This window comes from Chenopodium album, chromosome 8 (assembly GCF_948465745.1).
Source record: "Chenopodium album chromosome 8, dcCheAlbu1.1, whole genome shotgun sequence".
NCBI lineage: Eukaryota > Viridiplantae > Streptophyta > Magnoliopsida > Caryophyllales > Amaranthaceae > Chenopodium > Chenopodium album.
In genome coordinates, this window is record NC_137841.1 from 75,110,690 (window position 1) to 75,124,184 (window position 13,495).

Sequence of the window (13,495 nt, forward strand, 5' to 3'; positions counted from 1 at the left end):
AAAATATGAAACAAGAAAAAGGTGTTTCAACTTTTTTGTTGTCAGTTTTCAAAATTATTATAATTTTAATAAGTTTAAATAGTTTTTGATTTATTATGTAGCATATATTATATAGTTTTATACAACAAAAAACCAAAAAACAGAAAACCACAACAATGTCAAACGAACCCTAAATATAGTATACATTTGTTGTATGGTCAAAAGAGATAATTATCTTCCTAAATTACAGACTATAGTTCCCTAGTATATTGTCGTATATATTATAGTCAAAGGAACTAATTAGCTTGATAAAAATGATAATTACCTATTTATAGTTAGTTGAATCCGAATATGACCTGACTTGGAAATGACCCGATCTGATTGCAACACTAGTGGAAAAATGTCTATTCGTAACGGGCAAAAATAGACTATTCGTAACGGGCAATGACCGTTACGTATGCGGCCGTTACGGATAGCAATGTTATTCGTAACGGGCACTTATAATGTCCGTTACGAATAATCTCCGAATAAGACAAAATATTAGGGGCATTTGTAACTAGCATTCCTGGTGCTAGTTACAAATACCCCTATTCTTCTTTCCATTTACCACCCAAATTATTATAATAATTTATAACAAATCCAAATATTTTATGCCACAAACATATTATCGAACACAATATATACACCAAATCCAATTTTGTATGCTAATTATTTACTTTCCTATTGAGAAGTCTAAAACACTATTGATTACAAAATTTAGTAAACAATGGAGCACAAACAATAGCAGGCCAGTAGTAACAGCAGCAATCAAGAGCATATCAATCTTCTTACTACTGCCTCTTGCATAATCCGGAAAAATGTACATTTTTCTATAACTATTTAGCCTTATGTGGAAGAGACAGAAGAAAATCTCAGCCGCATTCGTAAAGATGAACAATACTTCTCAAATATTATTCTCTATATTCCCATTTTCTGCTTCACTTTTAGACTCTCTGCTGCAATCATTAGAAGCATTTGGAAGAACAACCACTAATTGAGACATGAACAGTCACTAAGCTGTAATCAAGCTTGAATTTCGCCTTATATTGCTTCACCTCTGTAACTATATCATTGTCACTGGCAAGGATTTCAAACTTTGGAACTCGAAACTCTTTTGTAATTGTGCCAACTTTATTGACCACAGTTTTGATTCTAGGGTAATTTTTCTGTAGATAACAAAATAATAAAATTGTGTGATGACTTATGAGGAACCAATTGACAGTCTAGCTAGAAATATAGACCAAAATATTGGAAAAGCTCTGGTTTTTCTTTTCCAGAAAATGATCTCATTAAGAATAGGCAATTATAGCGAGGACACCATAATATGAAAATACCCCAAAAGAATGTCAAGTATAAATACACATACATCATCGATGACCTCCGCGATAACATCCTTGTATGGAAGTAGTTCATCGGTGATATTTAGATGTGCAATATGACCTGCATAATGATAACAAAAAGAATGTCAATGCACAAATCATTAGCTCATGGAAAGAGCCAAGAAGTTTTCAGGAGCACTAATACCGAATGATCAAATACAATCTCATTCAAGAGCTGTTAGTTATTCCCAAAATAATTATCCTCCAACATTTTTCAGTGAAATAGTGATACTTTTCATACGAAAACTTAGTGCCATCAGAAAGCATGTATATGATGGTCACTTTGTGAGAATTATTACTTTAGAAATTTAACTTTCAAACACTCCCTCTAATCTGGAATTAATGTTACTTTCAGCGTCACTTAACACTTTTGGCGCTGTAGTTGAATACTATTCCTATTGAGCCCTAATGTAAAAACCAACACCATCACTAAATACAGGTATTTATCAATGGTATCTGTGTCTAAGAGTTCTTATATATGCAAAAGACTAGAATGAAAATGAACCAATTGAGTACATAGCTATAAATAATTGAACATAGCTAGATATACAGGCATTTAATGATGGTATATGGGTGTTAGAGTTCTTATATCTATGCAAAAGACTAAAAGTCTAAAATTCATATTTTACCCTATTGTAAACTCAAACATAATCGATCAAAACCATTGCAGGTATTTAATGATGATATTTGGGCATCTGGATCAAGTTTTAAAAGTTGTTAATTTGTACTTTAGAGAAAGAAGACAAAATCGCAATTACATTGGATATGAGGAAGGTGGTCATTTACTCATGACAAGGACAATTATCGACAATCATATTATAACTTAGAGCTAACAATCAGGCATGATGATTGATGACGGTTGGCATTTGCCTACAAATTAGCAGCGAAGGCAAGAAAAATTATAGTAATTACACCAGGGCCCGGCCCTTCAATGGTTACCCTGCTACTAATGATCATGGACATTGACAGCAAGTAGAGAGACAAATCCAATAAGCAAGGAATGTAAGACCCGAGTATTATAACAGCGGTAAAAATAAGCACATGTTCAGTTCTTATCTAAGTAGATATAGTGAAGAAATCATATATATAAATGCTTCATAAGCAAAATTAGCTTGACAGATATCAGTTCAACTAATACCAAGATTTCAATTCATTTAAGCTTAAAAAGACAATAGGAACGACGAAAGGAGGGGATACCAACAACTTTATCTCGAAAATACCAGAGATCAAACAAATGCATATACTTCTAAATTGATAGGTTGTCGTACACCTGTCAAAAATAAATTCCTAACAAAACCAACTAACAATGTAGTTGGGTAAGTAGGGTCGAATCCACAAAGAGATGACTATTCAATCTAGCTTTCAAGGTATGGAGAAACTAAACTATGTCGCGAAATTGGGATGAAAATATAGTCTAAATTAAAAGAGGGAAAAAAAATAATTAATAAAAAGACCCAGGGCTATGGTTCACCATGTTTAGTTCTAAATCTATCAAATATCAATAACAATTCAATCAATCAATTATCTAGAGCAATTGCTAAGCCTACAGTCGGGTCTTAACACTCTCAATTCAACATATGTAGTTCGGTCGCTAACATAATCAGAATTGCTAATTGTAGGTAAGCCTCTAAAAGTAAGATCTTTCAATTCAAACTCTTATTAACAAAAATTAATCAAACAATTGATCAAGTTGCAAGATTAACAATAGAACACTATCAATTAGAGAAATCAATAATCAAAATATTAAAATTATCAATCAAGATTCATAATATAAACATGGATTCCCAAACCCTAGAAATTTAACTACCCAAACATGAAATAAATAATTAAAGCTAAATCTAATAAAGAAAGCATAATTAAAATAAAGAAATAAAATTACCTCAATGAATTGAAATAATAAACCCAAGAATCATCCATGAAAGAATCCATGGAGATGCCATGAGAAACTAGGGTTCAAGAGAAAAACTAAAACGAACGTCAAAATAAAAAGTATAAAAAGGCATAAGGGAAAATAATTATCCCTTGAGTATTTATATTATCCTAAAACTAATCTAAAAAAAATAAAGAAAAGAAATAAGAAAATATAAATTACATAAGTTGAATTATTAGTGGACGATAGAAGATGACGTGGCCCGAAGACTTGTGACGATGTGAATGAAAAAGCTACTCGAGGCTTCAAGGTTGATCGACCAGACCTGCGGGCGCAGGCTGGTGGCCGCGGTCTGGCAGCAGCACCTGCTGGTGTCGAGTGGTCGCGGGACAGGGGCGCAGCAATTATCCCGCGGGTGGCTGACAACATCACTTGGATTAAAATGCCTATAACTTCTGTTCTAGAAGGCTTCTTGGGGCGTGTGACCTATCATTGGAAATATATTTAAGTCTAGTTTCCAACGCAATTTGAATCGCATCAATCCGATTTGTAGAACTCAAGTTATGATCAAAAGAGTGGACAAAGGTCAGTTTTGCCACTTTATAAAACATCGTTTAACTTCGTTTCTAACTCAAATTCATTTCCGAAAGATGCATAACGACCCTTGTGAATGCTATATTCATTCCTCATGCATATAAATCTCAAAATCAACATCCACAAACATAGGATCTCTAATTAATAAACTCAATTCATCGGCTTCCATCCAAATATCATCCGAATCAACTCCAAACACTACGAAAGCGTCCAAATGTCTATCAAATCACCTGAAACATTAAGAAAAACACAAACGGAGCGTAATAGTGTACAAAACAAACAACTTATGTATTTACGACCTAAAAAACGACTAAAAGACCTACAAAGCAACTATAAACTTAGCATAAACGTGCCTATAAATCCTATATAAATGTGATTTATCATAAATCAGCTTTATAAGATCATGTGGAAGCTCAGAGAATTAAACAAATGCATATACTTTGAAAGGAGGGGATACCCGCAGCTCTGAGAAATCTGTTATGGGATAGTCCCCCAAATGAGATTACTGCTAAGATTAAGGCTTACCAAAGAATCAAACACACACAGAATTATACACAGCCAAAAATGAATTAATCTTTGACACATTCCGCCAAAAAAATAAAAATAAACACATACACACACATATGGAATAATAGGAACTACGAAGTACTTATTGAAAACAAAAATACTTGAGAAACAATAATGAACATGTGCATCAGCATTATCTATTAGTAGTAGTTGTTGGTTTATATATATATATATATATATATATATATATATATATATATAGCCTTCTGAGGGAAATATAATTTTGATTAACCAACACTTAAACAAAAAGCCTGCTTAGCCAAGAAATGAACCCATTTTAGATTTATTACCAACAACATTAGAGAAAAGAAGGAACGCGTAGCAGCTAATATAACAACTATAGCCAGTGGCGGATCCAGGATTTTCGAACTTATGAGTCACCATCAATAATTGATCACTTGTTTCAATCCAAAAATTATATAAAAAAAATTATATTTCACCTAAATGATTTCAATCCAAAAATAGGATCTAAAAATACATACTATAAAACTATTACATTAAACTAACTTTATGATTTTTCACTTAAAAACAAGAATTATATATATATAAAAAAAGTTAGATAACTTAAGAGACCGGTTATTAAATATAACAGGTCTCTTTAATGAAATATGAAAGTAGAGCAAAAAATTATTCTGACAAAAAGAGACCTGTTATCTAGATAACAGGTCTCTAATGACGTGGTGGCAATAGCAGCAACAAAGAGACCACCTATCTGATATTTTAATAGGCGGTCTCTTTGATATTTAAAAAACTGACAGTGGACTAATCTCAAATAGAAGCAGCAAAGAGACCGCCTATATCTTAGTTTTTTTTTTTTTTTTTTTTTTTTTTTTTTTTTTTTTTTTTTTTGTGCTGGTGAGTCACGTGACTCACTGTGCACCTTAATAGATCCGTCCCTGACTATAGCAACAACAATCAGCAATAACGACGCAAGAAGCACCACCAGAAACAGGTACTTACCAAGAACACAACAATTATTGACAAAATCTTAATTCTACACTAATTAGCCTTAAAGGAACACTAATTATCAGATTAAAACACCAAAGAATGCAAAAAGAAATAACCTTGCATAGAGAATCAATAACCATTAACCAAATTCTCACTTCAACAAACAAATTAACAGAGATTATATACCAACAACCCATAAATTACCACTAAAAATGAACGAATTGGGGATAAATTGATCGATTTCGGTAAAGAACTCAAAGAACCCTAGATCAACTTTCAATTAAAAACATTCTAAATCTTCAAGCAACGAATCTCACACACATTAACTTAAATATCAACAAAAATCACACAACACCAAGAAACAAAAAACCTAAAAACAAACCAACTGAAAAAAAAAAAAAAATTAAATCAAACCCACAAGGAAAAAAACCTGTATTATTATCCCACTTAGCACAATGACCACCTCATAATCACCCGCCTTCCAAACTGCTTATTCCCCTGCGAACTCACCGGAACCGCCGCTAACGGCGGCGGAAGTAGCAAGAAGACTCCGGCACTGGCGGAATAGGATCGAGAAACCCCGGCGGAAGAGAACTATCACCAACTTTCTGCTTCTTCGCCGGAAAACAGCCATTAGAGGAACTCAAAGCTCTTTTCTCGGCACCAACATCGTCGGCGTCATCATCGTCGCTGAGATCAATGACGGGAACAGGCGCCGGGGAAGGAGTAGCAGCATTGACGACTCTGTCTCGCATTCGTTGGAAGATAACTTCGTATTCTTGCTTGACTTGTACATCCATGGCGGAAGAATATGTAGAAATATAGAAATGAGAGATAGAGGAGAATGACGCCATGACGGGGAGGAGAGGAGAGTAGAGGAGAGAGAGAGAGAGGGAGTGAGGGACTGATGAGAGAGAAAGATTTGAATGACGGCTGGATTTTTAGGGTTTAGTATTGGGCTCCTTTCATCAGTTGGGCCACGTTTGGGCGTGTAATATAGTATTCGTAACGGGCAAAATAGTGTCCGTTACGAATACTTATTTATTTTTAACGGGCAAAATAGTGTCTGTTACGAATACTTTTTTATTCGTAACGGGCAAAATAGTGTCCGTTACGAATATGTATGTATTTGTAACGGGCACTAATTTGTCCGTTACGAATACATACGTATTCGTAACGGACACTATTTTGCCTGTTACGAATAAATAAGTATTCGTAACGGACACTATTTTGTCCGTTACGAATATCTTAATTATAACGGGCAAAGCTTTGCCCGTTACAAATAGCTTGTTACGAATGAGATTTTTTACACTAGTGCAATCTGCAAATTATTGACTTGAACATAACCCGACTTGAATCCGAGAATGACCCGGCTTGGAAATAACCCAACCTGATTATAACCCGCAAATTATTAACTTGAGCTGAACCCGACTAAAACCCGAGAATGACCCGACCTGATTCTAACCCGCAAATTATTGACTTGAACCGAACCCGAGAATTACGCTAACTCGTTTTAACCCGTGAAAACCCGAATTAAAACCCGACCTATTGTTCACCCGACCAGAATGTAACCCGACCTGTTATTAACCCGACCCTAACCCGATAACAAGTATGACCCGACTCAAACATGACTCAACCCAAACCCGACCAGCATAGGCTATGGAATTAATTTGAATTGACCCGAACCGAGTTGACCCGACCCAAAACCGACCCGTTGACACCTCTACCCGAATCCTCCAAAATTTCTCAAAAAGCGTGGATATTAACCTTCAATTTTGGATTTTTTTTACTTTTTTTCACCCGGACATAAAAATTCACGAAATGTTTACCATGGTCCCTAATACCCTCCGGGAGTCCAATTGCGTTGGTGGAGCAATACAATTTGTCTTTATACGGCCAATTTCATTAATTCAAGCCTACTACGAACATTTATGACAACATATAATGATCATATATGGTCCCAAACGACATTATATGGCCCCGAGATGTATCCCTAAAATATCAAGACTTTTCTACACCGAGCCCTAAAATCTCCAAAATTTCTCAAAAAACGTGCATATAAGCCTTCAATTTAGAAATTTTTTGACTTTTTTCGCCTAGAAATAAAAAATTGCCGAAATGTTTACCATGGTCCTAATACCCCCCGGGAGTCCAATTGGGTGGGTGTAACCATCCAATTTGCCTTTAAACAACCAATTTACCGGTTTACAACTTGCACCGATTTCATTAATTCAAGCCTACCGCATACATTTATGACAACAAATAATGATCATATATGGTTCCAAACAACATTGTATGACCTCAAAATTATGTGTCCCATAGAATTTCAAGACTTTTCGACACCGGGCCCCGAAACCTCCAAAATTTTTCAAAAAACGTGGATATTATCCTTCAATTTTAGAATTTTTTGACTTTTTTTTCGCCCGAAAATAAAATTTTTCGAAATGTTTACCATGGTCCCTAATATCATTCGGGAGTCCAATTGGGTTGGTGGAATCATCCAATTTGCCTTTATACGGCCAATTTACCGATTTACAACTTGCACGGATTTCATTAATTCAAGCCTACTACGAACATTTATGACAACATATAATGATCATATATGGTTCCAAACGGCATTATATGACCCCGAGATGTATTCCCTAAAATATCAAGACTTTTCCACACCGGGCCCCGAAATCTCCAAAATTTCTCAAAAAGCGTGCATATTAGCCTTTAATTTAGAAATTTTTTGTCTCTTTTCGTCCGAAAATAAAATTGCCAAAATGTTTACCATGATCCCTAATAAACTCCAGGAGTCCAATTGATGGGTGGAACCATCCAATTTGCCTTTAAACAACCCAAAACCCGACCCGTTTACCCAAATTGTCAGCTCTAGAAGTAGGGAACTAAAGGAAGTTTGAATGGTTTCTATTTTTCTAATGAAAGACGAGTAGAGTTTAATTGTATATTCTTACAGTACTACATAATAGAGAGAATTCTACACTCCTACAGTCCTACTCCATATAAGAGAATTAAGGTTAGCCTGATAGTTGGAGACCCCCTTCCTATACTTTATTTGGCAGTCATTGGAGGACAAACTTTTTTTTTTTTTCTAGTTTGTTTAGTGACAATTGATAATTCCATTTAAGTGATGATATATTGATGATTAGGCCACTTATATGGATTTATTCCTCTATATCTCTCTTCTTAAAATTCATGTTTCATGACTCACATCCCCATATTGCAATATTTAAGGTCTGTTCTATTGACTGGACTGAGTTGAACTTAATATTTTATATGCAAAGGAAATTAACAATTGAACTAAACTAAACTGAATTGAAAATAATCTGAAGAGAAAAGACCCTTAGAAAACGAAAGGAAGTTTTTGGTAAGTTAAAAGGATTGTTTACATCACACAAGTAACACAATACTTTCTTCTCAGGCTTAACTAACTAAATTACACAATATTACTAGACTTCATAGTACCATTAATATCTATTATCTAATAATAGCTCAGTGATACAAAGTACTCCGCAATACATTATACATATCTACATTTTAAGGCAATCTACGGAACGTGATCTCATCAATGGGGAATCATTCATTCTTCTTATCTCTCTCGGCACCGGACTTGTTATCGCCGGTATCTATATGCTCCTTACGAGTATTGCCTTGGACTCCCCGACTACGGCCGCCTTCAGCAAGGCTATCTTGACGATCCCTAGTGTCACCGCCAGCTATTACAGTATCTCCACCCCCTAGTAGCCTATCCTCCAGCGCCTTCCTCTCTTGTTCCGTTGACATCTCCACTCAATAACTAACAAAAGTGCTATATTGGTTGTGTAGTAATAAACGTGTGTAGATATTAGGTTGAGTAGTTGATGACGTTTAATTTAGTGGTTATTGCTGTGTTTATATTAACGTGTGAGCGGTCGAATAAATGTGAATCGAGTTAAGCTGGAGTGAGAGAATGACAGCTGGTACGGTGCGCGATGACAAGCATTTTACGTATTGATAGAGAACAATATTACGCGACTCGTGTCATTTGCGTGGTAGCTTCAGGTGATGACTAACATTAGTGGCTTATGCGCGTAGTATGCTATTAGTACTTTTGTACACTATGTGTTGAGTTCATAAACAAACTCACATCTAGAAGTATTGTCCGGTTGTACCACATTAAACGAGTATAAAAGTAAGAGTAACTATTAAAATGTGTATCTCAAATTAAAAAAAAAAAAAAAAAAAAGAAAAAGAAAATTATGTCCACTCGATAAAATTATGAAGCTACTCTTTTCATTGTCATATGATTTTAAAATGGTCTTATAAAATGGACACTCAAGCGAGTGAGGCTCCTAATAATTAACGCTATACAAAGCGTGTGATTTTTAACGGAAAAAATTTCCATTTAAAAATAATAAGAAAAATTCAATAAAAGATAATTAAAACAACTTGTGTAAGAAATCCACTCTTTCAACCAAATATGTGCAGTGACTACGTAAAAATAAGAATGGGTTAACTTATTTTGAAAGAAACATTCATTGCAAGTAAGAACCGGCAACCATTATTAAATTTCCGTGACAAACAGGAAGACAATAATTCTACTCACAATTATTAATTTAACAACTGATGACATCTCATACGTAAGAAATTAAGTTGACTAAAAAGACTAGACAATTATACGGCCGGTGTATTTGAAATAGCAAGCAGTATGTAGTTGATGTTTAAGGTTCTTGTTTTCTAGATGCATGTACGCCGTTAAATTTATAGGACTTAAAGTCGATTATTTCATTAGTAATTTTTTTTTATAACAAATAAGAATTGATTCACTTAAGAAGAATGTTATCGTTAGATCCTTAATATTTGCGTTCGGATTTTACATACTACGTAATAAAAATGATTAATGATGTTGATTTTATTACCTCTCCTTTTTATTCTCGTAACTATTACTCGTACATGTTTAACAATATTAAATTTGGATATTAATTGTCGTGTGAATGTGTAACACGAGTATAAAAAAATACAAAGTTACACATAATAATTAACGGAAATAGAAGCTGTAATCTTGTACGGAAGAAAGTAAGAAACCGAGAAAAAAAAACAAATGGTTTATCTTAGTTGCTTGACGCAACCTTTTGACGAACCAATCAAAAGTTCCAGATCTAATCACTATCAGCCGCTAAAATTAAGGACAAAGTCGGAGAAAGTTGGATTAAGAAATAGACCAAGTCTCCTCAACTTATGCACCACACCAAATATAAAGCAATTTTTGACCGTTGAACGGTTGACTCATCATAACCCCTCAATCCCTATTCCCTTAATAGACTTCTTCATCAAGACATCAACACTATATATAGAAACTTCGTATGAGCTATTCATAATCTTAACCCAAAGTTTTTATTCACATAAATAGCTAGACTAGAGCTAATATTAAGGAGATCATTCAGATCAAAATTCTATACAAAAGATATAATAAGGAAAAATGAACTGTGCTGTTGTAGTACCAACTGTTACTCATAGTGGTAATACGAGTAATATTTACAACCATCACGCTAACCCTATTTCACCTAATTTGATGGTAAGGTTTCAACAATTGGAAGGGCAAGTAAGAAATAATCATCATCATCATAATGAATTGCCGTTGATGAAGAGGAAAAGACCGGCGAGGATTAACGTTCCGATTGTTACATTGATGGAAAATGTTGTGAGTACACCTAGAGATCGTGTTGAGGAGATTGAAGTTGAAGAAGAGGGGTATGGAGTATATAGTAAGAGAGGGATATCAAGGGCTCATTTGGAGGACCGTTATTCGGCTCGTGTTAATGACGTACATGGTTGCCCTACGAAGGTAATTGTTGCGTTTAAGATTTTAGTACCTTTGCTGATGTGATGATACCAATATAGTATACGAAGTATGTTAACAACTCCGCATATAAGGACATGGTGGGTTTATAATATTTCATAAGTTATTAACATAATCGTTTATAGTGTTAGAATAAATTATGCTTGGTTGCTAAATGTTGCAATAAGAAAAACATTAAAATCAAATGAGTGACATACAAAAGAGTATTTAAAAGTATACTCGTACATTTTATTTATGGAATTATTATTACATGTTGTTTTAAACAATAAAAATTACGGTGATCTTTTGCTTATGATAGATAATTTTGATCAATTGCAGGCATTCTTTGGAATATTTGATGGACATGGCGGTCCAAAAGCTGCCGAGTTTGCAGCAGCAAGGCTAGGTGACAACATATTAGACCATGTAGGACAAGTTACCGGGGCCGAATCTGGTAAACTGATTGAAGAGAAAATAAGAGATGGTTATCTAGCTGCTGACCAGGAGTTTCTTAACAAAAAATCTAGTGGTGGTGCTTGTTGTGTAACTGCATTGATCCAAGAGGGTAACCTGATGGTCTCTAATGTTGGTGATTGTCGCGCTGTTATTAGCAGGGGTGGCCTTGCAGAGGCACTGACTACTGATCATAGCCCTTCAAGGGAAGATGAGAAAACTAGGATCGAATCCAAGGTATGACGACCTATATTCGATTATACGAAGTACATTTTTGTTATTCATAAAAAAAAAAAAAATGTAACAATAAGTTACATGATCATGGCTTACACAATTGTTTTTTGATATTCAAAGCACGCATTTGTACGTGTAATTCATATGACACGGACTAATAAGTTGTATTGTTGTTTTACACAGGGTGGATACGTTGATTTTTGTAACGGAACATGGAGAATACAAGGTTCTCTTGCAGTGTCAAGAGCAATAGGAGACCAACATCTCAAGCAATGGGTCACAGCAGAACCTGAAACAAAAATCCTAACCATTAAACCCGAATTCGAGTTCCTAATCTTGGCCTCAGACGGCCTATGGAACAAGGTTAGCAATCAGGAAGCAGTAGATGTGGTTCTGCCCTTTTTTACATTAGGGAGTTCTAAGCTAGAGTTAAAGAATGCTTGTAGAAAGCTTGTGGAGTTATCAACAAGTAGGGGATCTAACGATGATACAACTGTAATGGTGATTCAGCTAAACAGATTTGCTCTTTAATCTAGCTTATTATACAGGATTATTATAACCTTTTTTTGGGCTACAGATGTATATATAACTATACAATTTGATCTGTATCAGTTAATTATCAGTTATCACTAAGCTAGCTTAGTGCATAGGGCCACTGGGGTAGATAGCTAACCATGAAAATATATAGTAGCAACTAGCAAATTCCCTTCAATTTTGTTTCCTTAATCCTTATATATTTGAGTTGTTTGTAAGATGAAATTTTAGTTTTAAAAACCTATTCTATTAATTAAGCTATACTTTTGACTTTTCTATTATCCTTCATATCCTACTAGAATGTAAATATGTTAATGCACAAGATATATCTAACTTATAAAGCAAAATAATACTAAGGTAGGGTTTGGAGGGTTGAGATGAAAAGGATGAAAATTGACCCTTTTTTTTTTTCCAAGCCTTGAGCTTATGTATGATAACAATTTAATTACACATAAGCCTTAGTACTTGCAAAATCCAATAAAATGATCACTAAAAGTCTAAAACGCCTAGCTCTGAATATGCACATTGGAGTTCTTTGTTGGATGATATCATAACTTCATGAGTGAGGGCTCCATAGTCCATAGTACATTAGATGTTTTACTCCAATCGAGAACTATAAAGATATTTACATTCCAAAGCTTATTTCAAATTGTTTCCCGCCTTGCCGCCCCTCTCATTTTATCATAAAATACATAGTAGCAAATTAAATTAAGATTAAGGCTATGTTTGGATTAGGGCTGTTCAATTTCGGATATCTGATCCGATCCGATCCGAAAAATCGGATATCCGAAATTTTCGGATCGGAGAAATTGCGATCCGAATCCGATCCGAAATTTTCGAGTCTGATCTACGAGTCTCTTATTTCAAATATTTTTCAAAACTAGGAGTTAGGTGAGATCTCATACTAACTACGGTCACGGAGTCGCGCCCGTGGTCGTTGGATGTTTATTGATGTTTCCGAAAGGAGGCATGAGGTTTTTCTTTTATTGATGTTCCAAATGGAGCATGGGTTGGACAACCTTGTCTATTGCGTAATCCAATGAATAAAAATAATGATTTACCTATTATTAATTAATG

The 13,495-nt window shown here is 34.7% G+C and overlaps 1 protein-coding gene and 1 long non-coding RNA gene across 2 annotated transcripts; one reads left to right on the forward strand and one right to left on the reverse strand.

The window, feature by feature from the left end:
- Positions 1-594: 594 nt before the first annotated feature.
- Positions 595-6,247, reverse strand: LOC145556708 (uncharacterized). The gene is made up of 3 exons (XR_014091916.1): positions 5,807-6,247; positions 1,385-1,458; positions 595-1,184 (listed from the first exon to the last, which is right to left on the reverse strand). It is a non-coding gene; the product is annotated as an uncharacterized LOC145556708 (long non-coding RNA).
- Positions 6,248-10,737: 4,490 nt separating this feature from the next.
- On the forward strand, positions 10,738-12,666 carry LOC145556709 (putative protein phosphatase 2C 2). Its single transcript, XM_081618361.1, has 3 exons — positions 10,738-11,203; positions 11,537-11,887; positions 12,068-12,666. The coding sequence occupies exons 1-3, from the start codon at positions 10,838-10,840 to the stop codon at positions 12,413-12,415; spliced, it is 1,065 nt and encodes a 354-aa protein (XP_081474487.1). The 5' UTR covers positions 10,738-10,837; the 3' UTR covers positions 12,416-12,666.
- The last annotated feature ends 829 nt before the right edge of the window (positions 12,667-13,495 follow it).

Bases quoted from the DNA above. Each gene is read 5' to 3' on its own strand.
- LOC145556709 (XM_081618361.1), top strand. From the start codon at position 10,838: ATGAACTGTGCTGTTGTAGTACCAACTGTTACTCATAGTGGTAATACG. The intron at 11,204-11,536 runs GTAATTGTTGCG...GATCAATTGCAG, and splicing joins TACATGGTTGCCCTACGAAG to GCATTCTTTGGAATATTTGA. The intron at 11,888-12,067 runs GTATGACGACCT...TGTTTTACACAG, and splicing joins AAACTAGGATCGAATCCAAG to GGTGGATACGTTGATTTTTG.